Source organism: Equus przewalskii, chromosome 2 (assembly GCF_037783145.1).
Source record: "Equus przewalskii isolate Varuska chromosome 2, EquPr2, whole genome shotgun sequence".
Taxonomy (NCBI): Eukaryota; Metazoa; Chordata; class Mammalia; order Perissodactyla; family Equidae; genus Equus; species Equus przewalskii.
Genome location: NC_091832.1, coordinates 116,762,057 through 116,780,066, shown reverse-complemented (window position 1 = coordinate 116,780,066; position 18,010 = coordinate 116,762,057). Strand labels below are relative to the sequence as shown.

The following is an 18,010-nucleotide window of genomic DNA, read 5'->3' as shown; positions in this document are numbered from 1 at the left end:
ATCAAAAAGCATTTGCCAGATCAATAGCTACCTAATGGGTGCCAGGGCATTTGATGTGCTCCAGCAACAAAGTCACATGTGGAACAGCAGCTGCAATCGGAGTCACTGCATGATTGAGTTTACACTAATCCACTGTTCTCCAAGATCCGGCCAAATCGACTAACTGAATGGGATATGGTAGGAATTGCCACTCTGCGTCTTTCAAATCCTTGATGGTGGCATCAGTCTCCACAGTCACTTCTGATTTATTGCTTTGGTGGATAAAGGCAGTTCTGTTGGCTCCACTTAGCCTTTCCCACCATAAAAGCCCTCACTCCACGGGTCAGGAAACCAATGCGGAGATTCTTCCATATCTGAGTAAGTTTGTTCCCATTGTGTAGTCCAGAACTAACCCCAGGGTTCTCCTCTGGAAGGAGAACTAAATGAGAGCTTTGATGAAAGGAAACTTGTTCCATATGTTTGTCTGTTGTTACATTGGGCATGTACTTATGTTTTACTTGCAAATTTCAATTTTCAAAATTTAAAATAATGACAACAACAAAATCCACAATTTAATATTGTATTAGAAAGAGTCTGTATAGATCACGAGATATAATAGTGTCTCACACAATGCCTGGCACAGAGTTGCCAATCAATAAATACTCGTTGAGCTGGGGAAACAAACATACTCATACAGAACCCAGAGGGAAAGAGCATAGTTCAAGAGATTGTCAACTAAACTGCAAAATGTCTTTGTAAATAAATCTAGGTTAGAATTGTATATTATCACCTGACAAGAAAACAAAGGCACTAATTTCCTCCCCAATACGTATTTAAATAAACTGAACTCAGTAGTATTAATAGCCTTGGTAGCTCTAGTTTGTTTAGAATTTAGTTAAAAATTTGTTTGTGGGGTTTTCCTTCTCTTTTGACTGGGAGAGCCATTCCCGACTTCAAGGCTTTTTATTAATATTCTCTACATTAAACATGAAAATCTTGGTAGATATCAGTTTTATGCTCCTTTCTTCATTGAGTGTAGATTTGCTTGTGCACAGTAAGAATTAGTCATTTTTTGCTTTTATGTGTAGCTTAAAATTATGGGCTCTGCTGTGTATAATGTCTTAAATCTTTGTTTCTTCCAACAGTTTTCCTTCTTCATCTTTCTGTAAAATAGCCACCCACTGAATGCTTAGATTCTATGTTTACTGAAGGGCGTGCTCTAACACCCATGCTTATATTCATTTTTTCTGCGGTTTTCAGTTATAGAGTTTATGTTGTGTTCAAACAAAACATTTTCTAAAGGAATATTGTCTGTTAGGACACAGTGGGAACAGATGTGCATATTTTACTCATGAAAGGTTTCTTTTATACCTGGCTTGTAGAATATTACAAACTAAAGTTGGAAAATATTTCAAAGTCTAAGATGCTAAAAATAATAATGAATTGGTTCCTGGAACAAACATTTTTTGGAACAGAGTAAAAAGTGACAGGAATAATTCAATATATAGATGAGTCCAACGTGTTCTGACTTGGCAGTTTTATTTTTTATTAAAAAACTTATATTTTTAGAACTTCTATGTTTTTTCCACAGTGTATATAGAATTATTTGGACCCAGAACATATAGGAAGAAGCATTAATATATAAAGTTGTTCCATTTTAAACATCTTAAATCTGTCTTACGTTTAGGGCAATTGCCTTTAGTTCTCATCCAATCACAGACTACACTATACTTTTTGAGTTTATTTCACTTGCCAAGCTTCAGTTTTGTCATATGTAAAGTGGTGATAATAATATTTGCCTAATACAATTGTCATGAAGACTAAATAAGAACCAGTGAAACTCACTTAACAAGTTTCTGCCAAGCAGCGGCTAATTAATGTTAGTTTCCTTCATGAAGCTATGAAGGAAGGTTAAAAACTTTCAATTTCTATGTTTTTCCTTATTTTTTCAAGGCAACATATTTCTAATTGTTCCAAAGTTTTCCTTATTTATAAAACTATGGGAATTTCAGAAACATTCTGCTTTATAGTCTCCAGAAAAACTTGCTATGTATAAATGTTTGTTCTAGTGTAAACACACTTTATTACTGGCGTTATTAGAGACTCCCTCATAACCTAAGATCAATCTACCTTCTTCAATACACATCTGAGTAAGACTCTGGGGAGACTCTCACTATTGAACAGGAACAGTAGCAAACCTCATGTGTTTAGAATTAGATGCTGCAATGCTTTATAAATATTTTTATTATTATTGTTATTTAAATAATTTCTCAACAATTGAGCTATAACTAAAAGTGCAGAACCAATTCATGTCATGCTGTAAAAAACGATGGGCTCAGTAACACACAAAGACATTGGCTCAATAATAAAGGTATCAGTCCGTTCTGGATTCATATAATCAGTCTCTTTTAACTCTCACTCCAAAAGGAAATTGACATTTGAGAATCTTAAGAGAGTACATGTAAAATAAAAAAGAAAACAGAAGACAAAAAACTTTTGAGGCCATCTGGCTCATCCTCAAAGACTAATTCTCCATCGTGTATTTTCATCCACTTGAGCTGTGTATGTAGCCCGGGCAAGAGATGATGTGGCTCCATTAGAATGGTAGCAATGGAACGGAGAGAAGTGGATGAATTAAAGGTATTTTTGTAGTACAGCCAAAAAAGACTTGCTGATATTTTGGACATGGAGGTTTAATAAAGAAGAAACCAGAATGATTTCAAGATTTTCGGCCTGAAAGACTTTAGCACTTACGAAGATAGGGATGGTGAAGGAGGAGCTAAGTGCAAGGGAGGACAGGGGTTACTTAAAATAGTTTTGGTCACTTCAAGGTATCTGATTTACTCATCCTTTAAAGATGTCCTCTTGACATTTGTTATAGCTCTGGACTGGAATTAAAAAAAATTGATAATATATTATTTTAGCAATTATTAATAACAATTGTTATTACCACTATCACCCCTACTACATTGGGAAGTAAAAGCTCAGCAACCTAGGACTTGCTCAAGCTCTTGAAAAAACCGCGAATAGAAAAGGCAGAGCTTTGCAAGCGTTCCCATTCATGCTGCAGCTCTGGGAACCTGCAGCGTCCCGCGCCCAATGAGCTCCAAATCCCCAGCTTCAGCGAGTGGGCGGGGCTCAGGAGGATTCGGCTCCTTCCGCGGCTCCGGCTTGGCCACGTCAGAGGCCCTGCAGGTCCTTGAAGGTACATAAATCACCTGTTAACGCTTTGGCCGCAAGTGAGCTTCTCCTTTAAATTTTTGTCTCAACCGATTCAGTAGTATATATGCTTAGACCACGTAATTTTCCCCTTCTTCCCGGTGTCTTATTTTCTTGTACGGGCACGGCCCCCGCCTCGAGCGTCGCGGACCCGCCGCCCCCGTTCCGCGCACGCGCCGGCGCGCGGGAGGGCGGGCCTGCTTCCGGGTGGCGCGCGGCGCCGCAGGCCGAGAACTGCCCGCGCCGCCGGCATGGAGACTCTGTATCGTGTCCCGTTCTTGGTGCTCGAGTGCCCCAACCTGAAGCTGAAGAAGCCGCCGTGGGTGCACATGCCGTCGGCCATGACGGTGTACGCCCTGGTGGTGGTGTCGTACTTCCTCATCACCGGAGGTGACGGGGCTGCCGGCCCGGGAGGCGGCGGGGAAGGTGGCCAGGGCGGGTGCCCCCGGAGGGCGGAGGGAGGCGGGCGGCGCGGGCCCGAGCGGTAACGGCCCCGAGGCTCGTCCGCCCGCCGGCCGCCCCGTGTCTCGGGAGGGCGCACCCCGGGGCTTCGCTCTCCAGCCCGGCCGCTGCTCTGTCTTGCTCGCCGCCGGTGCTTCGGAGGTCCCGGGAGGGTCGGCGCCGGCCCGTTCTGCTTCCACGGTTGACAGCAGCCCTGGGACTGCCTCCTCCCCTTGTCTGCGGCCCCTGGAGCCTTGGAAGGGACTAGGACCGCTCTTGGGTCGATTAGCCCAACCCGAAGGGCCCCCGGGTGCTTTTTGCCCCGATCCACAATAAGTATGAATGGAACTTTCCGAATCTGTGGTTTTGATACATATTTGAGATTGGAGATTGATTTGCAGAAGGTGTTGTGTTTCACAGAGCGGAAGTTGAGAGTTTAAATAAGGAAAATAGCAGTCCTGCTAAACACTTCTGAAATATCATCTTACCCTTCTTTTCAAATGGCAAGTTGCAAAAGGGGCGTTGCTTGGTGTAGTGGTGAGTTGGCAATCCGGCTGCAGCCTCTGCAGAGCCACCACCCTTTGAAGCCACAGCCTTCTCCACGATTTACTCAAGACTGTCCTCCTGTGCCTTTAGATTGGGGAGTGGGATACTTAATTTGGGAATTATAAAATTAAAGCTCTCCGTGGTAGGGACAGCAGAAGTGGTCTGCTTTTAAGAGAATAGTCCTAGACATCTTCATTTTCATAGATATTTTGTGAGGATAGCAGGAAGAATCTGAAACTGTGAGGGCTTAGTTCTAGGATGTACCTTTGAATTTATCCTCCCCCTCCAATATAGAATACTGACAGTTAACTTATGCTCATAAATAACTTAGATTTTAAATATTTTTTCTGTTGGTCAGATACTAACCTAGCATTGCATTAGCGTTAACATTTGCTCAGCAAATTAAAAAGGACTGTATTGAATGGATGAAATTTAAAATGCATGTAGCTTTTAAATTTTTTTTAGCAAATAAATTTGCTTATTTAGCAAATAAATTTAGCAAATAAAAGAGTCTTCTACTAGTCTGTTTCCTGTAACCCTTACCTCCCTTGGAGGCAGAGCCTTTGCTAGAAGCCTCACAGTTGTCATTCTGGCTGCTTTTTCCGTGTTGACTGTTGTAATGGGGAGATTCTCTGCCCTAACCCCTGGGGAGAGTGAAAAGGACACCTTTTAGTGGCCAAGGCCATGAGGTACTTCATACAAGGAATCGTTTTTGCCACTGGAAAGGAGTCTTTTCTAAAAACTGTGGGTGTACCTTTATAAATAAACAGTACCTTTATAATAAACAGTATTTATTGCTGAGAAATATTCAGCAAATAATGTGTCAAGGGTCTATTAAGTTCCAGGCACTAGGTGCAGGAGACAACAGGAAATGAAACATAAAGATGCTGTCCTCCGGAAACTTATAATGTCGTGTTTGAAACATGTTAAATACCACATACATTTTTTTTCCATTAAAAATTGAAGGAAAAAATCAGGAGGTTATGAGAAAATAACGGAGATTGGGAACATCATTTACCTTGGTGTATGGTTCCTGAGGAAATGATGCGTTAGCCAAAACCTGAAGGATTAGGGGAAAGGGTATGCAAGGCAGAGGGAAAAGTATGGACAAATATGGGACTGAGAGCCCAGTTAGGTGGGTCTTGTAGTCGGCTTAGACTAGACTAGGTTGGTGGCAGTGGAGATGGAGGAAAATACAATGAAAGATATTTTGGAAGTAGATTGAGTAGATCGGGATGATGGGTTGATTGGATTTAGGGGGAGAACGAAGTGTGTCTGATTCTGGTGTCTGAGCATCTGAGTAGGTGAAAGTGTCATTTTCCGAGACTGAAGAAAGGAACCTTTTTTCTGGATAATGATGAACCGGAGGTCACTTTGGGAAATATAATAGTTGCACATAACCAACTAAGTTGGATATGTCACATTTGCAGATATGAGTCTAGAACTGAGAAAAGAAGTCTGTGTTGGTCAATAACGAACGTTTTCTGAACTCCTCTCATAAACTACATGTTGAAGAGCATAGATAAAGTCCCTGTTCGTTGGAAGCTTGCATCTAATTCTAACGGTGCTAACATTGTTTGATAAGTGTTGGCACACTGAGAGTTGTTAGCACATAGAACTGAAAGCTCTGGGAAGGGATGAGTTCCATTTGGGAGAGAAAGAAGAGGACAGTGGATTGCACCCTAAGGAACTGCCAGCATTTAGCGGTTTTATGGAAGAGGAGGCTCAGCTAGGGACGGATGTAGCAAGAAAACTTGGACAGGAGTGTCACGAAAGCCATGAGAAGCCACAGAAAAATGGCTTTAGTAAACTGGATTGAACACTGCTTGGAAGCCTCCTAAGTTGAGAACTGAAAAGCGCCCATTGAATTTGGCAACATGGAGGTCGTTGGTGGCCTTAGCAAGAGTAATATATCAGTGGTGGCAGAAGCTGGACTGGAGTGAGTTCAAGAATGAGGGGTAAGTGGGGAGGGGGAGACAGCAAGCGCACCAAATTCTTTTGCAGAAGGAAGCCTGACTCCCTTTCAGAAAGGAAGCATAGAAATAGGATGTTAGCTAGGAGGGTCTGGAGTCAAGGGGAGGCTGGTGTAGGGAAGGAGAGGTTGAAAATACAGGAGAGAGAAGAGATATCCAAGAGAACAAGGCTTCTGAGAAGGCAAGAGGGGACCCACACTGATAGGAGAAGGGGCTCAGTTGTAGCTGGAGGGAGGGAGGTGAGGATGGATGCAGATACCAGCTTGTGGGTTTGGTTGTGGGGGCAGTGAGATTAGGGAATTCCTCTGTGAATGTTTTGTCAGTCAGGCTGAGGGAGACACAGTCTTGCTATGCTTAAGGGAAGCTGGAAGTGAGGATGTTGGAGAACAGAGGAGAAGGTAAAGAGTAGATGTTGGCATTGGGAAATTGGAAAACTGTTAATGTTGATGGACGTTAATATCAACGATCACCATAGCATTATGACATAATTATGGACATTAACGTTAATGCTCGTGAATCTCTAGTATTGCCAGTCTGCCTAATAGTGTTATTTTAAAATGTCTCCTTGTTTTGCATTTAAGAAAGTTTCTTTAATTTCCTCTCAATTTATAGAAACAAATCCAAGCATATGTGGAACATTTTCATGATGTTAAATCTCTTTTAATGTTAAATCTCCTTTATTGTGGAGTCATTCTTGAGTATGAGAAACAGTTACTGAATGAATTTCTCTTATGAAATTTATGCCTCTTTTAGAGATAATATTGTTTTACGAGTCATTCTAAAATATTGAGTTGAATTTCTGAATGTTTTCTCTGAAGTTTAGGAGATTAGCTGGTCCTCATTTGATTATAATAATACATGAAAACACTCCTTTTTTTTTTTTTTTTTTGAGGAAGATTAGCCCTGAGCTAACTGCTACCAATCCTCCTCTTTTTGCTGAGGAAGACTGGCCCTGAGCTAACATCCGTGCCCATCTTCCTCTACTTTATATGTGGGACGCTTACCACAGCATGGCTTGCCAAGCAGTGCCGTGTCCGCACCCGAGATCTGAACCGGCGAACCCTGGACCACTGAGAAGTGGAACGTGCGAACTTAACCTCTGCGGCACCGGGCCAGCCCCAAAGCCCTCCTATTTTTAAATACAGTCATATGCCACATAACAGCATTTTGGTCAATGACGGAAACCGTCGATGATGGTAATCCCATAGGATTAGTACCATAGGGCCCAGTTGTGTAGTAGGCTATGCCATCTAGGTTTCTGTAAGTACGTTCTACAGTGTGTGCACGACGAAATCGGCTAACTGCATTTCTCAGAAAATATCCCTGTCTTTAAGCATTGCATGATTGTATAAACGAACCTTTGGAGACAGATGAAGACTCGAATCCTATTTAAAAAATTAGAAATCCAACCTAATTTATACTGTTGTCTTTCATGTAGGAATAATTTACGATGTTATTGTCGAACCTCCAAGTGTTGGCTCTATGACTGATGAACATGGGCATCAGAGACCAGTAGCTTTCTTGGCCTATAGGTAAAACATACCTTTTTGAATGATTTGGTGGTGGGAAAGAAGGTTGCCGGGGCAAGACTGCTTATTTGAAAATACAGCGAAGCCTATGGGGTCCGTCTGTATTTAGACAATAGCTGTTTTAAAATGCTAAATTTGGAGAGGGCAAGTGGGTAAGAGCAAGAGAAGTATATTTATTTATTCATTTATTAGGAACTATTTCACAGTGATTGAAATAATCACTTATTTAGAGGAGGGTATCAGTTTAAAATACATTTATAGATTATTCTGGGAATCAGCCAACCATGAGTACCTGTTCTTTGTACATAAAGTTTGGTGGACTAGGCACGCCCATTTGTTCATATACTATCCACGGCTGCTTTCAAACTGCAATGGTAAGTGTGACACAAACCATGTGGCCTACAAGCCTAAGATATATACTATCTGGCCATTAAGAAAAAAATTATGGACCCCTAGACTATACTATTAAATAAGAAAAATAACTTTTGAGACTTGGGAGTTCCATTCCAGCATTGAAACACCATTCCGGCATGATTTGGTTCAGCTGAGCAATGCTCATTGTACTGCCTTCTGAATCCACTTGGTAACTGTCTGCCTAAACGTAGTTAGGTATTTGTATTTACACTTACATTAGTGGTATTCTGTGCATAGAATATTCCTGGAAAGATGACTGTGCTTCTCTGGGGAGGGGCTCTAGATGGCAGGAGATCTTGATGGTAGGGAGACCTTTCACAGTGTTGTCATTGTGCTGTTTGAATTTTGAACCTGGTGCATGTATTGCGTTTTCAATTGAAGCAATTAGTTAACAAAAAATATATACCTTCCTTACATATGCCAACGTATAAATTATCCCTTAAAGAGAGAAATTTGCCTTTTGGGATCCATGAACTCTGAGAATTTTGGAAGCTCTGTATCCCTAGAAAAATCAGATACACATTTATACAAAAATTTGTGTATAATTCTAAGGGTTTATAGATTGCTGGAAATCCTTCTGGGTTCCGTTGTGGGCTTCATGGAGCCTCAGATAACAATGCTTGCTTTAAGGATTTTCACTTTGAAACAAGAGGTTTATTAATTATAAAATTTCAAGAGGCATTTCTAACCAGTTCAATATTAATTTGAAATTGATAGTAGAAGTTTAAATAGCATAACTTTTAAATTTTTTTTTATTGTTTTCCTTTTTCTCCCCAAAGCCCCCCAGTACATAGTTGTATATTCTTAGTTGTAGGTCCTTCTAGTTGTGGCATATGGGATGCCGCCTCAGCGTGGCTTGATGAGCAGTGCCATGTCCACACCCAGGATTCGAACCGACGAAACACTGGGCTGCCTGCAGTGGAGTGCGAGGACTTAACCACTCGGCCACGGGGCCGGCCCCTAAATAGCATAACTTTTAAAAGCAAAACTAAAGTTCTGGTTAAAGTGTTCATATACATATAATAATTGGCTTTTTAAGCTAGTAATTAAATATATGAGTACTGGTTTTATATAGACAGTTGTATTAGTTGAGGTTTTAAAACTTTTTTTGAATATAAGCTCCATGATTTTTGTCTGTTTTTTTTGTTGTTGCAGCTCCAGAACCCAAAACAGTGCTTGATATGTAATAGGTGCTCAGTGAGTGTTGTTGAAAGGGCTATCCAGAAGTGTAGTAAAATACTCATAAGGATAAGAATAAAAAATTAGCACAAAATGTGGCAGAAATAGGGATTGCAATCTAAGGAAAAAAGCTTTTTATTTTTCTGTGAATTTTCATTTATGGTTTTGCTGTGGTCTTTCTTTTTCAGAGTAAATGGACAATATATTATGGAAGGACTTGCATCCAGCTTCCTGTTTACAATGGGAGGTTTAGGTTTCATAATCCTGGACCGATCCAATGCACCAAACATTCCAAAACTCAATAGATTTCTTCTTCTCTTCATTGGGTTCGTCTGTGTCCTATTGAGTTTTTTCATGGCCAGAGTATTCATGAGAATGAAGCTGCCGTAAGTTACTAAGTACTTTGTGTCATCAGCAACTTACCTTCTGTTGCAGATGGGTAAATTAATTCCTGGATCATGTAAAGTCATGGGAGATTTAATTTAACCCTCATTTAAACAGATGAAAAATCTGAGAGCCAAAGAAATTTGTGACTTGCTCAAGGTTATAGCTATAGTTAGTAGCAAAACTGAGACCAGCACGTCTTCCTGTTACCTCCGTGCATGTTCATGAGAAAATTCAGTTATTTTGCTGTAGCATCACTGACCACTGACTCTGGATACTGTTTCTCTAAAGAGCTTTTTGGTTAATCTGTAACATATGGGATTCCAGTGCTGATAGTAATAGTAGGAAATATTTTCAAGCCATTTCAATATTGCTGCTGCTCTTTGAATATTGGTATGAAGAAAACTCATTAAGCCTTGGATGGGAAAGGAGAATTATTGTCTCTCCCCCCAAAAAGATGGGGAAAGGATTTCATGTATATATCTTAGATCATTTTGATTCAGAAAACTTGCAGTATCTTTATAACGAAGATAAATCGGTTTTATGGCAACTTTTATAATTCCATTTGACATCGTTAATTTGAAATGTGGAGGAATCTGATGACATTTCCCTGTATTATTTCACCTATGGATGCATTGGTAACTACAGGCCTTTTGGGCAAGGATACTATACAAAGATTAGTTCTTAGTCAATTCCTTTTTTAGGGAATATGTTAATCATCAAGTGTCAACTATACTGATTTCTTAGAACCGATGTTCCCTCATTATAAGAGACGATAAAAGGGTATCCAGGGATGTGTTTGAATTTCACAAGTTCACTTGTTCTGTGGCTTACCTATCCATTGTCTGTAAAACATCTGGGGTAGAAAGGGCAGACTTCCCCTAGAAAATCAGAAGTGCTTATCCTGTGGTCATGTTCCCATCTTAGTGCTGAGGATGGGAAGAGAGATCACAGTGCTCTTTGTCAGCTGAATATCAGTATGGCCATATAGCCCCTTCTCTGCCAGTGGCTCTTATTTTTATTTGGGGAGAATAATTCTGGCCATTGGCTAAATTGTATGAAGACTTAGGTACCCCAGCCTCCTCCTTTTTTCTGCTATTGTTGGATATAAGTCAAACATAGCTTGGTAATATGTACTGGGATGGAAGAGATTGAAGTTTTCCATGGAAAACAAAAAAAGAGGAAGCTCTCAAAGAGGATAAAGAGGTTGTTAAAAATTAATAACCAAAGGGCTGACCCCATGACGCAGTGGTTAAGTTCATGCTATCCACTTTGATGGCCTGGGGTTCACCAGTTTGGACCCTGGGCACAGATCTATGCACCACTTATGAAGCTGTGCTTTGGCAGGTGTCCCACATTTAAATTAGAGGAAGATGGGCACAAATGTTAGCTCAGGGCCAGTCTTCCCCAGTCAAAAGAGGAAGATTAGCAGCTGTTGTTAGCTCACAGCTAATCTTCCTTGGAAAAAACATAATTAATTAATTAATTGGAAAAAAGTAAAAAAATTTAACAACTAAAACAGAAGGAAACTTTGGAGGCATATAGCAGGACAGAAGAAGTGGGCTGGGTTTTCCTATAGACCCAGATTTGTTCTCATTCTGCCTAGACTTCCCATTCTTCGTTAGAGTTTTAGGTTCTCTCCTTGCATGTGAGCCTGTTAATCTTTTAGCTCAGGCATTGACTTGAAGGGTAATAGAGCATCTACTGCTTACAAAAATGCTTTGGAAGGTGTTTAACTCTCTGGACCGCCTCCACCTTACTTCCTCAATTATTTCTGTCAACAGTTGTCTTCCTGTCCCCGTGCTGTGGGCCAGGTGGACTACCTGTAGATTGTGTGTAGATGTAAGCAAAGCAGAACAGTGGTCTAAGCAGAAAATCGCTGCTTTCTGTAACTGGTTGTGCAGCTAGATCTAGGATTTAAATTTTTAAGAGAAAGAAATTGATGGTTCCCGTTTTGATATGATTTCTCATCCACAGCTCCTAATGCCTGGTACCTTGGCTGTGAAGTGAGGAGAAACAATGGACAGTTTTAGAAAAGAAAGGGCAGCAACATATTGCATGTCCTGGAATATTTGCAGGCGCCAAACGGGATGATGAGGCAGGTCTGTGGGCCTGTGTATTGCACACAGTAGGGTTGTGGTTAGTACAAACGAGGGACGTCTCTGTCTGCTTTCACATACATTACTTTTGATGTCCTAACATATAAACATTTTTATGTAAAATAAGTGGAATAGCAGCAACAATAAAAGACATTAAAAAACACCAGTAACCACTGATTTTTTCAGATTATGTAAGTAGCTTGCATCTGAGATAAAGGATGGCTATGCTATAAGATGTATCATGATAACCCCCAGGGTTGAATTCTTTTCACAATCTGATATCATCTTCAGCAAGAGATACCTTTAAAAAGGAGACAGTGGGGGCAGTGACATGATACTGCTGGTTCTGTTTTCTGATTTATGCTTTTTAAAGACCTGATGCCTTCCCTACTGATGTAATTTTACAGATTAGACATGGCCTTATTTAGTGCCTTGTCTTTTGAAGAAATATGGATGCTAGTAAAATGAATGACTGTTTATTTACTTTGCATATATGGCAGTACGTTTAAAATGAAAAATTGAATTTTAGTGCCTAGTATTTGTATTGTCCTAGTACAGAGTTCCAAAGGAGCAATTTTCGTTTTGAAAATAGAAATTTTCTAATATAATTCGTAAGATAGTGTATGTGAAATTGTGTCTGTGAGATACTTTTAAATGTACACAGGCTCAAAGAAATAAAATAATGTTTAGACGCTGGGTAAAAGACTTAGGTACAAGTTTGTGCTTGGTTCTTAGGAAAAATAATGAATCGTCATTAGGTTCTCTTTAGGATTACTATTGGGGTAGTTTTGACCTAAAAGCAGAATCTTAAAAGTTAAAAAAATGGAAATAAAAGATGGCCTCCCGTGTTGTGGTGTAATGGCCTAACATTCGGCAGAGTGTTTAGTTGAGGGATGGATTCCCGCATTCAGACAAGTCTGTCATGCAGCTACAGAGAATAGCCTCCGTAGATACTATCAGGCCGCTGAGGACAGAAGCCCTGCTTTACTCAGACTCGCAAAATTGCCCTGTCAGCAGTTTGAACTAGTGTTTATGAAGCCTGATGAGAGAAGCCGGGGAGGCCTGAGGAAGTGCTTAGCTAGGGGATCCGTTCAGAAAAGAAGTTTTCTTAAAGGGAGGGGGGAAATGGAAAGTAAATAATAAGACCATAGTGATATTTACTCAAATTAACATCGTTTAGAGAGTAGGATGATGCACGTATGTGATTCTGCCATGTAGCTGGAGTCTAACCCTACTTGTCCTAAACTTTATTCATTTTTGACAAAGCTCTTTCTGAAGTGTTTGTTTTATTGCTTCCTTAACATTCACATTTGTATTTAGCAGGTATTTATTATTTGATAACTACTGTTTGTTGGACACTGAACATTAAGCGTAGTTTTGCCTCCTTGACTCTGGGTCAGTTTACATTTATACTTAGAGTAGACATATACTGCTTTTCAGTGTTTAGTTTAGTTCCTCTGTGTGACCTGCACTTCTCATTGCAATCAGTGTACACCTAGTGTGATTTCATCCTTTCCGTCCTCCTCTTCAGTTGGTTGGTTATGCTGTGATTAGAGGAAATAGAGACCCGAGGCATTTGGTTGTGTTTTTAATCAGTCCTGGCTGAAGGAGAGCCTCCTGGCTTGGCTTTCTAACAGTCCTTTCCTTTCAGAGTTTGAGTCTCTCGTCTGCTTCCAGGTTTGGAGCTGTATTTGAAAAGTTCAGGTTGTAGAGAGTCTGGCTTCTGAATAAGCTGGGTTGTTTCAGTATAAATTCTTGTATCCGTGGTTCATTGTTAGCAAATAGGAGAGGTAATTCTAAAAAACAAAACATCTGTACAGCTGCTGAGGACAGTGTGTAGTATGAGGAGGAGGAATTTCCAGGCCGGTTTTGGACTTGCGGCTCATTAGCTCTGAGATGTTGGATTGGTTCCGTGAACCCTCGGCCTCGATTCTAAACTTGGGAAATTAAGTTAATAATGTGCCTCAGAGAGTCGTGTCAAGATTAAATGAGAAGGTGTTTTATGTGCTCTCCAGCATAGGATCAGTGTTAGTGTTTTTACTGTAAAGATAAACAGGATCCTCAAAGTTCTATATTTCAAATTGGATTATAGCCATTTCAAAAGTAAATAAATACACTATTTCTGTTTCTAAAAGAAGAAAGTGAGATTTCTGTTTAGGACTGTCGGAGGAGATAGTGGACCGGGAGTGAGGACACTTGTGTTAATGCTGGTCCTCTTCTTTTCTCACCTTGTGATTTTGAGCAAACCACCTAACTGCCCCACAGTCTCCACGTTCTTCAACTGTAAAATGAGATTAATATTTGCTCCACCTCCCTTTTTAGGAGTGTTGCGAGGGTTAAATGCTAGAATGCACGTCATCGTATCTTGGGAAGTTCCTGTGTTAGCGCCAGCCTGGCACGGGGCCTGCCTTCTGTGCAGAAGGCACTCAGTGATTATTGACAGGACAAGCACCTAAAAACAAAGGTGAAGCAGAAGATCCTTCGTGGTGGCTTCTCCCACGTCTAGTTGTTTTTTGAGTTCGTGATTCACTTTGATACAAGTATTGAGTACTTGTATTACCTAAATACTTGTATTTACCTATAGTTTCACTTGTATAAAATTCTCACTGCCCTGAATATAATAATTAAAGGTCATGACATTTTCTGGGCCATGAGAGGGGACTAAATGATTCTAGGAGAAACCAAAGTAAATGTATTTCAACAAGTTTATTTTAATTTTCTATCAAGAAGTATATTAATTTATTTGTTCTTTTGTTCCAACATGGCATCTTTATAGCATTATAATATTTCTTAGCGTCCTCCAAATTTGTCCTGAGGTAGGGCTATATGTAAGTTGGGCAGCTTTGAACAAGGATATGTCTATGTAAGTACTCTTTTCCATCTAAATATATATTGACAATAAGCCATGGATTTACAGTGCATAAGTGTAGGTCACGCACTAGTTATGAGGAGGAACACCACAGCATGTAACTGTTGTAGGAGACAGGTGTCCAAAAGTGCGTGTTCACGTGTCGGTGTGTGCAGAGGACACACATCCTCGGGACTCTTGTTCCACAGTGTAAGCTAGCTGTGGAGTACTTCCACGGTGCAGGTATTAGCGGATGCTGCCTTACAATCGCCTTGAACATTTTCTGAAGCTTAGGTCATAAGGTATGCTTTTTGTAGCAAATTTGTGGGGAGGTCTTCAAAGTCAGTCTTTATCCTGAGAGCCTCTTATTTTTTATTCAATTTGGTTTTTATTGAGGGAGGGAGCTGAGAAGTATTGAGTGGTGTCAGAGCTGAAAGGGTGGTGGTGAGATGAAAGTTCTCTCTGTGCTCAGAGTGTGGCTTGGCCAGGCTGATAGAGCAGAAGAAAAGTGCAAGGAAGTTCTAGGGAGATCTGGTTGGCTGCCCTTGGAGGAGTCGGGTGAGTCCAGAAGCTGGAAGGGAGGAAAACCACATTCTTAAGGGTCTCCTCTGTGCCAGGCGCTGCAGGGGATCTCAACCCTATGAAGTCGTTTTTAATCCCTGCCTTCCAGATGAAGAAACTTGAGACTCTGAACTAATAATAGCAGCTAACGTTTGTCAGATGCTTACTACCATGAGCAACAGTTACTACATAAGTAGATTCTCTTATATAATCCTTACAGCTCTTTGCGGTAACTCCATTCTACAGATGAGGAAGCTGGCTGAGCTTTGCCCAGGCTCACCCACTAAGTGTTAGAGGCAGGATCAAATGGACAGAGGTTCTGAAGGCCTCAGTGGGGCCAGGGTGCGTTGAACCCTTTCTTAATGCAGATAGTTTTACACAATTTTTCGATTTTTTTCCTGATCCTGCAGATCCTTAATTAATAATAGGTTGCAAGGATTTATTGCAAAAGGAAAAGTTTGGAACTTTCTAAAACCAAACTTAATGCTTTATTTAAAGGAGATTTCAAGGCCTAACTTGTACCTTTACTAAAAGGATCTCCTATGTGATCAACATGAATTTTGACCTGCTCAACAGCGCCCCTGCCTGCTGTCTGGACGTTTCCTAAAGGAATTGAGGGGCAGGGGCAGACGCTTGTGCTCGCTGTTTCTTGAGGGTCAAGGGCTCACCTCTCAGGCTGAGGCTCCTGGTCCTCCCACCTTCTCCTTTGCCAATAATGGAGTTTTTAGAAAATCCAAACCAGCTTCTTTTCATCAAAACATTTATGATTTTGTTGCAATGGAGGAAGTCCAGAGAAAATTGATTCTGACTTTTAACTTTCGCACAGCATTTCCTTTTCTTACTTCTTGTTCTCATTCTGTGTTGTTTAGCATATTGGTTTGTAACTTTATACTGGGAGGGAGAAGGGGACTGGGACTGAGGCCCAATAATGTATTTATTTATTGGGCGGGGAGACAAGATATGAAATATGAACCGTATAAGGAATTGCACAATTGTATTTTCAGATTGTCATTTGCCTCATCATAAAATTTGTTTGGGCACTTAGAAATATTGCTTCCTTTTCACTTTTTGTGTTTATAAATTTTATTTCTACAGGGGCTATCTGATGGGTTAGTGCCTTTTGAGAAGAAATCAGTGGATACTGGATGTGCTCCTGTTAATGAAGTTTTAAAGGCTGTACCAATCCTCTGATATGAAATATGGAAAAGAATGAAAAGCAGCAGAAAAAAGAAGCATCTAGTGAACACATAGGAAGCTTGGACTAGAATGTCTTCTTGGTATCAGAGATAAGCTCATCACAGTATTTTTCCCTGCTGACCTATGCTGACATACCCACGATGTTAAGTGGTGTTTTCTTCTTAGTTTTTAATTTCTTAAAGGAGATATACTCCACTTCTACAACTATAATATTGAATGAAGTGATTATTTTTTACAATCCCCTTAACGTTTTTTGGAGATGACATTTGTGACTTTCAGAAATTACTGTAAAATCAGGAAGTGCGATCGCCTGGCTGAGAACTCTGCACGGCCGATCGCCTTTCCCTGTGGTGCTTTGCCTTTAAACAGAGTGTGTGGCAGTACATTATTCCAGAGACGTGTGTAAGGCTGTTTCCCGAACAACAAGATGTATGAAAGGAGCAGGAATAAATAATTTTTCTAATTAACACCTTCTATGTTTGTTTTTTAATTGGCTGATGGTATTACCTTTAATGTGTAAGTATTCAGTGCCATCTCGTGCCTTTCTTCAGCTGCTGTTGGTAGCCCGGGGTCTCCCGACGTGGGCAGGATGCCTTGTGAGGCAGCGACCCCGTGTCCCTGTAATATTCGAGCGCCGCTGCGTGTCTGTGTCAGAGTTGTTGTAAGCGTGATCCTGTTAGATGAGGTTCCCTTCAGGCATTCATTTTCAGTGATTGACACAATTGGGAGCACATCTAGCAACATCTCTGGACCGGCTGGCCTTCCCCGCATTTCTCTTCCCCAGGCCTCGTGGTCGTCCCTGACTGGCCCTGACCTCCTCTTCTCTAATGGCTCAGTTAATTCTTATCCTAAGATCTTTATGTTTACGGTGAAATTTTCTCTCAGGTAAATTTTTTTCCCCCTAATTTCAAGGCTGATCTAAATGTATCTATTTATTAAGTAAAAGAAAAAAGATTAATTAATTTATTCAAAAACTTTTGCGTACTGTTATATGCCAGGCAGCACTGAGGATGATAGTGGTGAATAAGGGGAAGACAGATAATCAGTAGATAAAAAATATTTATCAAATCAGAAACTGATAAATACCACAAAATTACAGCAAGATACGCGAGTAAGCTGTGCTCTGGGAGATGTGGGGGAGATTGCCGCGTCCCAGGCTGTGGAGACCAGAAGAAGACCTGGCTGCACTCGCCAGCTTGAAAGCCTGGGTTAGCGTCAGTGACAGTCTGTGATATTTGATCCTATTTTAAATGCTCTTTCGGACTGGATGGACACAAGCTAACACCAAGGTGTCAGGGCTTCCAGAAGTCTCCATTCCCAAAGGATGCAGTAGTGAGCGGGCGGTTCCTGTTAAGCACCAGCAGAGGGGGCTATCGTTTGGTGAGTTTCCACGTCACAGCTCTGAAGGTTTGGGTTTGGTTTTTGTTTTTATAATAGATGTATGTTTACTAAATACAATGAAATATATCTAATTTTCCTGATAAAATTGCTGTCATTTATGTTACTAAATAATCATTGTACCTTGTACTAGACTTAAAATACTTTTGGAGACCTTAACTAAAACGTCACAGCCTGTCAAAAGGCTGCTCAGCATTATTAACATCAGCAGAGGTTAAGTAAACGAGAGGTAGAGTAAATTAA

The 18,010-nt window shown here is 40.6% G+C and overlaps 1 protein-coding gene across 1 annotated transcript; it reads left to right on the top strand.

Moving 5' to 3' along the window:
- The first annotated feature begins 3,370 nt into the window (after positions 1-3,370).
- OSTC (oligosaccharyltransferase complex non-catalytic subunit) lies at positions 3,371-16,836 on the top strand. The gene is made up of 4 exons (XM_008526103.2): positions 3,371-3,588; positions 7,597-7,690; positions 9,469-9,666; positions 16,268-16,836. The coding sequence occupies exons 1-4, from the start codon at positions 3,450-3,452 to the stop codon at positions 16,284-16,286; spliced, it is 450 nt and encodes a 149-aa protein (XP_008524325.2). The 5' UTR covers positions 3,371-3,449; the 3' UTR covers positions 16,287-16,836.
- Positions 16,837-18,010: the final 1,174 nt, after the last annotated feature.